Raw genomic sequence first — 14485 nt, forward strand, 5'->3', positions numbered from 1 at the left:
TTTTTTTGTACCAGGGATTGAACTCAGGCCCTTGTGCTTGTGAGGCAGGTGCCGGAACCACTGAGCTAAATCCCTGGCCCTAGGACTAGACACTCTTGCAGCTCTGTGGGTATCTTGATACTGATGAAAGCTAGAGGGCCCTGACAGACTTGATTGTAACAGAAACAGGGACACAGGCAGATCCCAGACCCTAAGCCCAAGTATGCTAAGCATACTTCCCCACTGTTCTTTTCTAGCCCACCCAGCAGGATGAATGGCTGGCATACTCCTAGAAAAGAGATGGCTCTGTTGACGAAGACTTGAGCAAAATTAGCAGGTAGAAGGGCACCACAACAGCCGAGAACCTAACTCTTGCCTGAAAGAGCCAGCCCAACAGGCAGAAACAGAAATACAATTAAATTAAGTCAGAAAACCTGCTACAGAAAATGCAATTACTCAAAGATACAAATAAATGTTCAAAGAAAATTGGCCTCTGACAGGGTTAGTCAAGCTTCTAAATCGAGCTGGAGGCAGCAGCTCAGGCTAGTGCACCAAGGAGGACTGCAAAGCTATAAGCCCCCTGCATTAGGATCCTGGCTTGGCCAGCCTTGTGTTCACCATACATCCTAGGCTACCACTGGAGAAGGGCAACTGGGGGTGCTGGCCAATGATGCTGGGCTCAAAGTAAGATGTAGGCAGACACAAGGATAGCTTATGGCTATTGAAGACTGAGCAGTGGAAAAGGGGACAGTCTCTGACATGGAAGAAAAGGGTCAGACCAAGGGAGCCCTGTTGTTTGGCTCTTTCATACATGAAGCAACTGAGAGAAGTCCTACCTCTCGCTGCAGCACCAGTTCTTTGGTGAAGAGTGTGGCCTCCTCACTGAAGGGCTCTCCTTCTTGCACCAAACCTGGGAGGTTTCGGGCTCCTCTGGGGCATTCGATGCCTGTGTCAAGAAAAAAGGAAAATCTGTGATGACAATGGGTCCAGAAGATTTACTGTCCAGCAAGTGTGCTTCCCTGACATCTCCAATGGGTCAGGCGTTGGATTTGAGTTCCATCTTTTGAGATGAAGATACAGGATGGGGAGAAGAGGAAGAGGATAGGGCTTTCCAAGGTAGAAGAGCCCAGCCCTGTCACAGCAGCAATGGCATAATGCAGAGGGCTCTCAGTCACAGCATGTGGGAATTATCAAGAGCCCCTGGGGGAAGGCGCATTTCAGAAAAGTGTGCACAAGATAAGATGAATCCCCATCTCATGCCCCTCACTTCATACAGACTCTCAGTCTTGCAGATGTGGCCATCACTACATCAATGGCTCTCTCAACCTAAGTGCCATCCCAGCCACTGTGCTTCCCAAGGGCCACCGCACCTGACTATGAGACCCTTTCTCCCTACTACATGACTTTCACATCACATTTCAAAGTGTTGTCATTTTCCTCTTCAAATAAGCTTTCTCTCAAATAAGTTTTCTTTCAAATAAGTTTTTGGCTATATTTTGGACACTTACACCATTTATTTTCCATTCAGAATAAAAGAAAATAAAAAACAAAACAAAACAAAAAAAACAGAATACTTATGAAGCATTAGGTCCCTGGAACCACAGACCTGGATTTACATCCTTCTTTTTGGTACTGGGGATTAAAACTAGGGCCTTTGCATTGAGCTGCATCCCCAATCCTTTTTATTTTGAGACAGCGTCTTTCTAAGTCATTAAGCTGCCTAGGCTGGGCTCGACTTTGAGATCCTCCTGCTTCAGACTGCCAGAGAGCTAGGATCACAGTTGTGCACCACCATGCCAAAATTCACATCCTAATCTTATCACTTTAAACTTTGTGACTGGTTAAATAATCAAACAAAGCATCAGTTTCCTTATTTGTAAAACAGATGTAACTAATATATCTACTTTGTAAAGTTGATATGTAACTTGGAGAGGTTATATATATAAAATAGACTATGTATGTAAAAAAGTTAGAACCTGCACATGGAAAGCTTCAAAGTATTTGAGCTATTATTAGCATCATCTTTATCATCACCCTTAGCAATTCCTATGGTCAAAAATCTCAAATTCTTCTTTGACTATAACTAGCCTTTAAGATCTTAGTGGACACAAACCCATCCTTTATATTTGTTTATATCCAGTGACAACATTTGTATGAAACAATTACTCACTGACCAACTTAGAATGCCATTTTCTTTCCTTGATTCAATCACTCATTTTGAAAATACATTTATCACTAACAACAGTGGTCGTCTGTGACAGACCATGAAACACACTGCATTTTGATATCTGGGTAAGACTTATAAATATTTCAAAGCAATTTATACTGCAGCTGTAATTATGAGGCAAAATGGTGAACTGGGCTAGATGCAGAAAAAGAAAATGATGAAAATTCAGGAAGGATGTATTTAATGCTTACACCTCTGAATCACTGGTGGTCCTGCTGCAATAACCTTATTCATGAAAAGCCTCCAGCAAAGGGACAAGAGTCTTGGCCCAGGGAGAAGTCCCACCACTGCTGAGACAGAAGGTTCCTCTGTTTATGGGTAAGGTGAGGTGGCTGCTTATGTTTCTGGCCAGGGCATAACCCTGTGCAGAAAGGGTTACCTATATCTTGGGTCCTTATCAAATGAAAAAAACCTTTCTCTCTGGGCCTCCAGATCTCACCGGTAGAATAGATCACACAAAATGATATGTAGCAGGAGGGAAACTACAGCAGGGGAGTAGCCTAAGCTGGCAACAACCACTCTCCTCCCACCCTTGCACAGACAGGACAGCTGAAGGCCCTGTCCAAGCATCACATGGTTGAGAAGAAACAGGGCTTCTTCACTTCCAACTCTTCAGTACCATGGTACAGCAGGAAAAAAACTTACTTTTATAAAAGATGACAAGTAACTCAAGAGAGTCAGAGTCTGAAATTAGCCCTGAAGGGAGAGATGAGGCTAGAGTAAAATGGAATAAAAGATAGTCCATGTTTCTCACAGCATCAATAGCCAAAAACACTTTTCATTTCATAACTGCAAACTAAGCAAGAGCAGAACTGCTAAGGAGAAAAATAAATGATTTTGTTGAATTATTGTGCCACATACTCATAGATAAAGCATTGCTGCAGAAGCAAGAATAATACAAAAGCAAGTGTTCAGTCTGTTTCTGACTCTCATAGTAGAGCTGGGATGAGGTGGGGTGGGGTTGCTATGCACTAGAGGCTAGAAATGGGATCAGTAAAGGTGGTATACTGTCCAGCAGGAACCAGGGGAAAGAATTTCCCCTAGGAGGACATCAAGGATTTTGGAATTTCTGTGGTTGTGTATGTACTCTGTCACTTTTGTGGTATTCTGAAATAGCAAGAAGCTGGTCAAGCTGCAAAGACCCCAGCAGTGTTCTCTGGATCCTGGAGACCACCTGGTGACCAAAGAGAGAAACCCTGACAGCTCAACATGCCCAGGGAGGTAAACATATTTTCATAAGAGGGTCCTTTAGACCCATGGAAACCAAACCCAAAACTATGTAGATGAAAAGGGAAGGAGGGTCTTTGTTATGTTGCTTCTCCGCTTCCCAACAGCTGGGCTCCAGCAGCAGCAGCAGAGGCGGTGACAGCAGCAGAAGATGAAGATGAAGACGAAGACGAAGAATCAGGCTGTTTTTCAACCCCTTTAAAGTGCAAATAAGTAAACATCCATTCATACTGATTTCTGTCAGACACGAGGGCAAGAGAAATGAAAGGAATTTTTCTTTGACCTGTCTCCTCTAAAGTAACCTCTTGCCAAGGGAATACCGAATAAGGACTGGAAAACAGAACAGGTTGGGGTAAGGCAGAACTATCACGGGACCAAGGTTCAAAGTCACAGGCAAGAGAAGAGGCAGGATTTTATGACATCTGAAATGTCTGAGCTTTAGAAATTTGATAAGCTGCATGTCTGCAGTTAAAGGATAGTGGGCTGAGGCAGGATGATTGCCAAGTTCAATTCCCACCAACTCAGTGAGACCCTGTCTCAGGATAAAAAATAATAATGGGCTGGGGATGCAGCTCAACAGTAGAGCAGCACTCTTGGATTAGATTCCCAACACCCGCCCCCCACACCACAAGTATAGAGGGACATTTTCCAAACTTTTAATTTTTACTATGACCCGTGTATACACTTACATATGAGCATATAAAACTAAATACTACAAAGTTCCAGTTAAGTAGTGGTTAACCTTGACCTACTGTATTGTATGATACTGTATCTTCTACTCCATTTCATTAAAGAAAACAAACAAACCAACCAACCCAAGACGGCCATGACACCGAAATGATTCAGGACCCTTAGTGGGGCATAACACCCAGCCTGAGAAACACGGGCAGAGACTGAGGTGTGAAGACAGAAGGCTGGAAGGCTGGACAGGGCCCCCTGTGGATTTATCAGGCTCCAGCTTTGCTATTTTGTCCTAAAAGATCAAGAATCAGGGCAGGCAACATTGTCCACCCGTGGCACACAGCTGACCATGCAAATGCTAATTCCCTTATGCTAGAAGGCAGTCATGGTGGTTGCAGTCAGGTGAACATGCACTGCAGCAAGGAGGGCTGTGGCCCCCTCTTTCCAGGGCTCAGTGAACAAAACAACCCAGGGCAAGCTACACCTGCACTCAATAAGGCCAGTATTGCTGGCTACTTCCTCATCAGCAAAATGACTTTATAAAAACACCAAAAAAAAAGAAGAAGAAGAAGAGAGAGAAAGAAAACAAATGGAGAAAAAGAGAACTGGGTTCTCGGAAAGCAGCCAGAGGCTGCTTCGCTGGCATGGGAGGCTGACTGGCAGTAATGGAGAACTCTCAAGCTGAGGAGGGTCTAGAAGTTAAAGTGCAAAGTGAGGTATCACTGGGGTTCCAGAAGCTTGCACCAGCCAGGTGAGGAAGTGCTGTAATTCTGGATCCTGCATATTACCACTAATAGCTGTCTTTTCCGATAATGCCCCAGCCTGGTGTCCTGCTGATAAGGACGAACTAACTCAGATGTGCTTCCAAAAGGTGCAGGGAAAGTGCCTGAGTCGCTCTTGACAATGACAAACCATTGAAGAAATGATAATATTTTGTTTTAATTAAAAAATACTACATTAAAAATATCTTAAGCACTCTTGACCATTTTTCTTCCCTATTAAAGGCTATGCTAGACTGGAGAAACTAACTCTGTGGGCCCTCTCACCCATAAGGGCAGGCACAGGCTCTCCACCATCTACAGATGACTCTCTGGTCTTGTTAAAACCCTATGGGCTCATCTGCCTATAGGTATTAATTTTCTTGATTTTTTCTAGGTTTCCCTACCTTAAAATAAAATAGAACATTTTGCCTGACAATTGTAGGGCTTAGGAAGAGAAACTTCTTACTAGCTGTCAGGGCCTCATAGTTCAGAATTTTGCTCTATGCGGACAAACTACTAAACTTCTGCAAGCTTACAATCTGTCTATAAAATGAAGGATCTGCAAAGGCTCATCTGGCCATAAAATCCTACAATTTTGGTTATGCCCTTTTGAGATTCCTCACTTGACACTTGACTTGTGGAGTAGAGGGTGCCTCCTTCCAAACTTAAAATGCTGGGCTCTGGAATAACTGTTCTATTAAAAAAATTACATTCTTGGAGACACTGACTAACTAGGTCAATTAACACAAACACTTAGGTCAGTCAGCTTTGGAACAAGAAGAACAAATTCTTGTTAATGACAAGATAATGGCTACATAAGAGATTCTATTGATGGCTATGTGAGGGTTATGTCTTGCTCTGAACATTTTACACTGTATGTTGAATTTTATGATAATTAAGCCTCAGGACTCATCCTGCTTTTTCCTCTATCAGGCAATGGGAGCTAAGGGAAAGTATGGCACATCTGCCTCAGCTAGAAGTGAGCTTCCCAAATGGCACTTAGTCCAACAAATAAGAGGCCAGGCCTTAGCAGAAGGAAATAAAACTGGGAGAAACAAAGACCAATTTGAAGGATTAGCCCATGGTGCTTACTGTAAGTCCACTGTGTTGTCCCAGATGCATAAGACACCATGGAGGGAAGGGCACAGGAGGCATAAAACAGACCTTCTCTCTGCTTAGGGTACTCACCTAGGCATTACCTCCCTCCACTTTACTGGTTCTTATGTACTCTGGGGTAGGTACTCTGTGGGAAGGTAGAGATTCAGTGATAAAAAAGAAAGACTTTGTGCTCATGCAGCTCAACTACCAGCCAGAAAAGATTATTTTCCTCTGCCACTATATGAGGTATGTTACTGGTGACTGAATTTGTCATTTGGCCTATAGGCTGCAGTGTGTGAACCTGTGACAGATAACTGGATTATGTGAGGCAGATGCATGCTTGTCTGGGAGACAGCAGGCAGGATGTAGCGGATGAGTCAGTCATGGGGCTCACCATGCACATCACTTTCTCGGCAGCAATATTTTCTAGCACATGACCCTGATCTCTTTTTTCCTTTCTCCATACCTGGAAAAAGGAAGTAGGAACAGAAGGTGGGGAATGGGAAGAAGAGATTGCTGCACCAGATTCAAGGGAAGCTGATCTGCCGTCAGGCTGGTGGTAAGACGTAGCTCTGCCCTAACAGAAATGTAGCAAGTACCAAGTAAGTCTATACGATCCTCTTTCTAGAACTGGAATGGGTAGTGTATGATATACAGGCCCAGAGGAAGGATACAATAACAGGGAGGGCTAACCTGCATTAACCAGGAGATTGCCTGGGCAATCACAGACTCAGAATCTCTTTCCAGGACACAGGATCCATGAGACTTGACCCCATCCATGACCCTGTTAAAGTTTCATGGATGTTCCTGTAAATTTGCTCTTTTTCCTCACTGCTACTATAAGAGAATCTTGTATCTTCAACTGAAATAAAACTCAAAATAAAACAGAAATTGCTTCTGAAGGCAGACACTGTCATATTCAGATTTCATTCTTTCTTAAACCTGAAACATGGTTTATTTAGCACACAGTGGCACAGTAGATACTCGATAAACGTTGAATAAATGAACATTAGTGAAAAAATACCCTGGAAAAGATATAAACACATAGAGAAAGAAATGATTAGTGCACTGTCTGGGCTGCAGACCCTAAAGGAGGTCTAGAAGGATCCATTTTGTTTTAAGCAAATACCAAGAGAGGGGCTAACAGAATCCTTAACCATATATACCCTGCTTTCCCATGGTTAACTAACACTTCAGAGATGACTAACATGGCACAGCCACTCTTATGTACCATACTGCTGTTTACTGGCACTTTTAGAGAATGTGGTTTAAATCCAGAGATGAAGCAGTCAACACTGAATAGCAGCACTGAGGGGCTGGAGGCACAACAGAGCTGTTTACCTTCCAATACAACAGAGGAGGAAAACAATGCTCATGTATGACCTATGATCAGTGCTGGGAAGCTATGTGGACACATGGAAATGCAGAAAACTGGAGCACACTTAAAGACATCAGGAGAAAATGACTCACGGGTGGGGAGGCCTGCCCTAAAAGAGAAGATAAAAGGTGCTAAATCTGTACAGCTTGGTTAAGTGGTGACTAAGAGCGTGATACGATAACAATCTGCAAATATTTAAAAGGTGTAAACACAAGAAAGGAGGGAAAACACTTAGCCTAAAAGCAGGGGATGTAATTATTAGGGGAAAAAATCTGGACAAAATATTGGAAAAATTTAGAATGTCCATGAGCACTGGGTTATAAAGAAGTTTCCCAATGGCAGTGAAAAACACTGTTCACTCCTAATGCTAAAGGGTCAGTCACTGTGTCCACCCCTCTACCTACAGTGAAAGGAGCCTAAAAGGGTGAACTGTGAGTTTACTTATTACTTTTAGGCAAAGCTCTCTTTAATAATACTCAAATCTAAATGCTTCTGCTTTAAATACTACTCCTTGAAATCTCAACATTATTTTTGTTGATCAAACCATAAAGGAGGGAGAATAACAGTTCTGGTGGGACTCTGGGAACAAAAACAGGCTTCAGCTGCTAGCAACATGCCTGGCTAACACAGAAAGTGGAGCTGAGTGTAGACATGGAAGGACAGACAGCTGGGACAAGAACAAGAAAGAGGTTGTCTCATCTACTGAGTCATCTCCACCCCTAGTCTGTAAGACCCTAGGCAAGAATGCTGTAGTCATACAGATGGGAAAGTACAGATACCTCTCCCTTCTTTCTATATATGCAGTCCCCTGGAGAAACTACTTGTCAAGAACAAGGCAAGGCACAGAAAGACACCAAAATAAGCTTCCTGTCACACTGACTGCACTCCAATACCTTTGTTTGAGTTCTGCTGCCACAGCTACTCAATTTATAATCCACAAGCTCTCAGCAGAGTTTTTACCCCAGATTCAATTAGTTTCATGTTTGTATTTTCCCCATCACCTTTCTCTCCAATGAACAGAAGTATAAAGTGCCTCACTCTACACAGAAAGTATGACACTTAAACTCTACATAGGCCAAGAAAAGATATAGTTTTACAGTTTGCCTAAGATGATTTAAAAAATTTGTTGGTGATAACAGTACAGAGATAGCTATTCCCTTCTTAAGCATCAAGAACAAAAACTCAACCATCAACATGAAAGGCAGAGGCAGGCAGAAGTCTATTTAATTTTAAGGAATGTGGTTGTCAATTAAATATGCATATAAAGCTGCATCAGTTCATGTCCTTGGTTCTCAGAAATGCAACACATCTCATGTACCTAAAGCTTGCTTTTAGTTTTTGCTTACAGGTGGTGAAGCGATTTGGAGGTCTTAAGTTGCAAATGCTCCCAATGCTACTAACCGCTGGGAACTATAGGCCATCTCACTAAGTACCTTCATTTTCATGTTCCAAAAATGGCCCAAGGAGAAAAGTAAATGGCAGGCAAGGTAGTTCCCAAGAGTTAGTTCTGCATGGTACTCGGCCTCAATTTACATCAAAAGGTACAGAAATAAAATAAGGATTTTGCATTACTTCAAATTCTTTATTCTCTCCCTTGTTCTCTAAACCTCCACTTTGCTTCCTCAGGGGAGACAGCATCTTGTGGGGCAATTTTGGAACATGCCACTGCTAAGGCTTTTTCAATGATCAGAATAAAGGGATAAAAGAAGAATGAAGGAATCCTAATTAAAGGGATCAAACATCTCAGGTAATTGTAGTCAAGGGAGTCAGAACTGGGCAGGAGCTAAGAATGAAGCTGTTTTTAGTTCATAGTTTTTTAGGATAGATTTTTATTAGGTCATTCTGATTTTGTGATGTTTGATGCATTTGGTGAAAGATGAGGGACTGAAATTAATTGGGTATGGGAACAATACAATGCAAAGAGCACTGCAGCTCCCTTTGAAGAAAGGAAGTGGGGTAGAAGGGAGGCATCTACAAAGGAATATAGTGCGTAGCTCTTAAATATACTTTAAGTTTCTCTGATTCAAGTCATGATAGCTGTTGGTGGCCTGTTCATAGATCCTCATTCTTCAGTTAATTGAGGTAAGGGACATACCAGTTCTCTCTCCATCTCCAGTACCTGGCATATAGTAGATGCTCAAGTATTTGCTACATGAATACCATAGAGGCAGATACTTGGTAGAAATAAGTACAACAATCTCTGTTTCTGAGTTCCATATGCATGAGTGACCATTACTTTCTAGGACTTAAAGGTGAGTATACATTATATGCTAAATCACTGACCATGGTAAGCAGAAGGGGTAGGGAAGGGATGGCTTAGATCCCTTGAATTTCTTTCTTTCTTTTTTTTTTGGAGACAGGGTCTCACTATGTAGCACAGGCTGGCCTCAAACTCACAGCAATCCTCCTGCCTCAGCCTGCTGGGATTATAGGCATTCCTTGGGTTTCTTGATCTCAGTCTAGCCAGGCAGTATAGAGAATTGGCTTTATCACACTTGGTTTACAGTTAGCTTTAGAAACCAAAGAATTACTCCCAAAGAGAAAAAAGCCTTTTTCAGATAGTGCTGGTATAGGAGATAACAACCAGGCCAGCATCAGAATAACCTTTTATAATTCCCTCACTGCAGGGCAAGATCTGAAAACAATGATTTTTAAAGAGAAAAAAACCTCTCACTGATTAACAAGGCCTTTCCCTTCTGGTGGCATCTCAAATGCATAAGGGCTATCTCTGGGGGTGTGCTGGGGGAGGGGACTGGAGGTTTGCTGCAAGCAGCAGCTGCAACAATGTCATTGTCAACTGGGAGCAGAGTACAACTGGACATGGGAAAGATTGGTGTCCTACAAATATTTCTTCCCTTGAGGTTCTCTTCATTGTCCATAACAAACCAGAACCTGCTATCTACATTAACAAATGAAAAACAAAAGAATGTGAGGTCAGAAGCTAGGACCACCATGGTCTTTCCAATGACAAGAAGACTTACAGGGCTCAGGCTTTTATGTAACAACGGAACTCTGTGGAAACAGTGCTTAAAAAGCAGAAGCCTTGCATCTGAACAAGGAGGGGGAGTTGGTTTCTATGAGAACCTCAACTTTTCTTTTTATGACTTATTTTAAATATGGAACTTCATCTTCGAATCAAACAGAACTTAGGGACCACTCACCTTCATTTCTGGCACCAAAGGGTTCCTAATCTTGGTCTTTTTTATTCCATGTTAATGGGTAAAGAGAAAAATTTGAATCTACTGTCTAGGATCCTTGAGAGATCAGCTTCAGTGGGGAGAAAGCCACAGGAAGTACTCATGCGAATCTTGCAAGTACAAGTTTCCAGAAGGTATTCTGGCACACACCTGGCAGCCAAATGCAAAAGCTACTTACTTGCATAAATTTAGAGCGACTTTTCTAAACCAAGCTGTGTTGTGTTATTTGAACAAAATGGCTTTGAGATGTGTTGAGTGTACTTCCAAACTACTGCCTTTCTTGAGCTTTCAGTCAAAGAAAATTGCTTTGGGCTCCTCCTCCTAAGGAAAGTACATTTCAAATGTCTAGAAATTAGTATATTCAGCTAGTAGAGCAGCGGACAAGAAAAAACTAGCTAGTGTCAGGAATACTAATACCCAAGATCCAAAAGAATGAATAAAAATTAGGAAAGCTGAGAAACTCTTATCTTACTGACTTCACTTCAAAGAAAAGGAGGTAAAGGGAGAGGAAGAGAAAAAAAAGGAAGAAGGGCCAGGGATTTAGCTCAGTGGTTCTGCCACCTGCCTTGCAAGTGCAAGTAGAAAAAAAAAAAAAAAAAAAAAAAAAAAAAAAGAGGAAGAATGGAAAGGAGTTTCAAAGAGTTAAGATTCTTCAAGAGCACAGGCCAATCTTGGATGGACAGATACATCTTGTACTGATAAGCACTTTGAATTCTGGTTTGTGGTTAGAATGGCATATTCACAACCTGACCCCTGAAAAGTTGAGGTCAGCAGAAGACAACATCCTGAAGACTAAATCTGCCCACTCTGTCTTTACACAACCCACAAGCTAGCAGGGACAATTTTATATTTTTAAAGGTTTTTTTCTTTTAAATCAAAAGAATAATACTGTGTGACACGTGAAAATTGTCTGAGATTCAAACTTTAGTATCTATAGATGAAGACTTATTGGAAGACAGCCATACTCACTTGTCTTTGGCTACTTTCATGGTCCAAAGGCAGAGCTAATAGTTTTGACTGAGACCATAACTCCCACAAAGCCTAAATATTTTACTGTCCAGCCTATAATAGAAAGTTTGCCAACTCTTGCTCTCAAGGATGTTGTGAGGCAGTTTTAAAAAAATAAAAAATAAAGGCAAGGCAGAGAGCTCAACTCCCCAGAATTAGAGTATCAGGTAAAGGCAACAGACAGCCTAAGAATATCTTAATACTAATAAAAAATATTTAAAAAAACACCTGGTCCTATAACCTAGAAAGCAAAGGAAGCATGAGGGAAGCTGTCTCAGGCAGCTGACACTGCCTGCAGATGTGCGCCCTCTACCTCTCTCTCTTGGACTCTGCACCATGATGACCCCTTCTCTTGAGTTGTGACTGTCCCCATTTATTCTCTCTCACCTCCTAGATATTCAGACTTCCTCAGTCCAAATGTGCCCCACCCCTCGCCTTAAGTGCAAACTGAAAACACCAGTGCTGCTACTATTTGTACTCATCGTGGCTGCTTCTCCCATGGCCTAACAATATCAGTTCACTGTTATACCTGTTGGGTAAAAGTCTTTGTTCCTGGGCTTTACACCAGAATGCCTTTCTAGTCATGATGCTTGAAGTCCCACTAAAGGTTAACAATGTGCCAGTCTCTTAGTGGGCCCTTTCTTAACACTCTGGGCTGCAGGGTTTATCTCCTCCTGGTGCCCTCTGTCATGTCTGGGGCCCCTTTCTTTTGAAGCTCAGGACTATCCTCTGGCAGGCTCTCCATTCTCACCTTCTCTTGTCATGAGGATCATGCAGAACCCACAGACATGTAACCCTGAACTACTCTTTAAGATCTTGACCCCACTTCCAAATGTCTGTCAGAATGCTCGTTTGGTGTCTTCTCAAGCCAAGCTCATCTTCCTCCTATGTTTCCTTCTCCTCATCCTCTTCCTGAGCTCCCTCTTCTGGCTCCAGCTCTATCATTTTGATGGATGAAGATCTTGTTCCTCTTTAATCCTTTTCTATTCTACCTGCACGATCCAGTAACTACCACATCCTAACAGTTCCACTCATTTCACCTCCAGTTGTTTCTCTCAATCTTCAAATTAACTGCTTGTTCAGACTCGTCACATCTGGCCAAACATTTTCCAATCTCCCTGCTTGCCCTCACTTTTCCACTACACCAGTTCTTTATACACACAGAAACCAGAATAATATTCTTAAAGCATATCTTCTCCTCAAAACCCTTGAGTGCCTTCTATACTTTACCAAATAAAATAGAAATTCAACAATCTGACATTCTAGGCCCTCTGAGGTCTGGCTGAATTCCTTGGGATCATATAAAGCATCCATTACCCATCTGACAGCCCTTCAAATACTTGAGGATACAACATCTATTTCTTGTCATCCTCATGTCTTATTTTCTCTGGTTTAAAACCAGTTCTTATGAGACAAGGTTTTGATTTCCTACTATTCACCTCTTTTTCCTTAAATTTACACAACATAAAGGGAGCCTTCAAGCTGAAGATACCTTTCTAGTTGATCTAATTACAAGGTCCAGTGCTGTGGACTGTGCAGTGGGGCAGCTTGCTACTGTAATGTGAGAGCCAACTTTGGGAGCTTAGGCAGAGAGATGTGCTGCCTTGGCAGGGAGAACCAGGGCAGGACTGTACAGACTGAATACGAACTTCTCTCCCCATGACTACATGGTTTGACTTTTTCTCCAGAGAGGACAATGGTGGAGGAAAGGGATGTCCTCCAACAAGACTTGTGCTAGTGGTGCCTGTTCTGTTGGAGGCTTTCTGCTCTCTGTGGCCCCTATTCCAGCCTACTTCCATTCTCTGTTTCTCAGCAGCAGCCCCAGGTGCTGAGGAGATGCCAGCAGTAATGTGACAAGCAGTCTATTCATTTTCTTCTCTCTTTGCTCACTCTCAGGGATACAAAAGAATAGCAAATCCAAACCACTGCCTAGAATCCACTTTGCAGAATTCAGGGAAAGACTGTTCTATTGAAGTGACTATTTCTCCTGTTTGGGAGACCTGAGGGAGAGAAAGGCTCTACATCCTTTACTGTCTGCAGATGCAATATTGCAGCAAGGACTCTTCTGGGCACCACTGTGCCACGTCCCTTATTAAGGGTTTTTAGCTACTGTCACCACATGGAAACAGGGCACCAAGGAGCCTAGATTGGAACTATGACCCTGGATACAAAGCTTCTGGTGGAAAGAGGGAGGAATGGCCAGGGGAAAACCAGGGAGCTGACAGACTAGCTTTCTCGCTTCTCTGCAGCTACACAGCAAAGTAAATGGCACCATTAGGTTGTGCCTGTCCTTCAGCATGAGTGTGGCTCCAGCATGCTCACAGCTGTACTCCTGAGGGGCAGTGAGGGTAGGAGCCTGATGAAACCAGGATTCCCACCTAGTAAGGGCAGGCAGGTGAGGAAGTGGTCACAGAGGATTTAGGAAGTTGGGGGAAAAGCTCTCCACTAAGCACATAACCTGATGGTGATGTAAAGAAGCCAAAGTGTATGAGTGTGCGTGTGTGTAAGAGACAGCGTGTGTAAGCTTTCAACCAAGAAAAGAGGGCAAAGCAGAGAGGGAAAGGGGAAAATGAGGAAGAGAGGAAGAAGGGGCTAAAGACACAGCAGTGGCAACCTCTGAGGCTATAATCACACACAGGAGCCTAAGGTAGGAGATAATGGCCTGGGCTCTTGGGAAGAATGAGGGTGGGTGGTGCCTACCTACAGCATCAGGGGGCACAGACACATGGCACCAGGGCGGGGCTCGTCTCTTCCAGAGCCCCAGGCCCTATGTCTGATCTCTTTTACCATCCTGCATGCTGGGGGAGGATTCTGGCCTTTTGTTCTCTTTCCTTTGTGTCAGACCCCTACTATCAGGCCATTCTTGTCCAGTGTCACCAGCGCACTACTGGCTCCTCAGAGATGCCTGTCTCCCCCTCCCCTCCCCTCC

The 14485-nt window shown here is 43.0% G+C and overlaps 1 protein-coding gene across 1 annotated transcript in view; it reads right to left on the reverse strand.

The window, feature by feature from the left end:
• Positions 1-14485, reverse strand: part of Snd1 (staphylococcal nuclease and tudor domain containing 1) — a 445827-nt gene that overhangs the window by 96975 nt on the left and 334367 nt on the right. Inside the window, exon 16 of the mRNA XM_010633440.1 lies at positions 816-925. Within this exon, the coding sequence (XP_010631742.1) occupies positions 816-925 (110 nt within the window). The remainder of the gene's footprint in view (positions 1-815; positions 926-14485) is intronic.

Source organism: Fukomys damarensis, unplaced genomic scaffold (genome assembly GCF_012274545.1).
Source record: "Fukomys damarensis isolate Sample0158 unplaced genomic scaffold, DMR_v1.0_HiC HiC_scaffold_4, whole genome shotgun sequence".
NCBI lineage: Eukaryota > Metazoa > Chordata > Mammalia > Rodentia > Bathyergidae > Fukomys > Fukomys damarensis.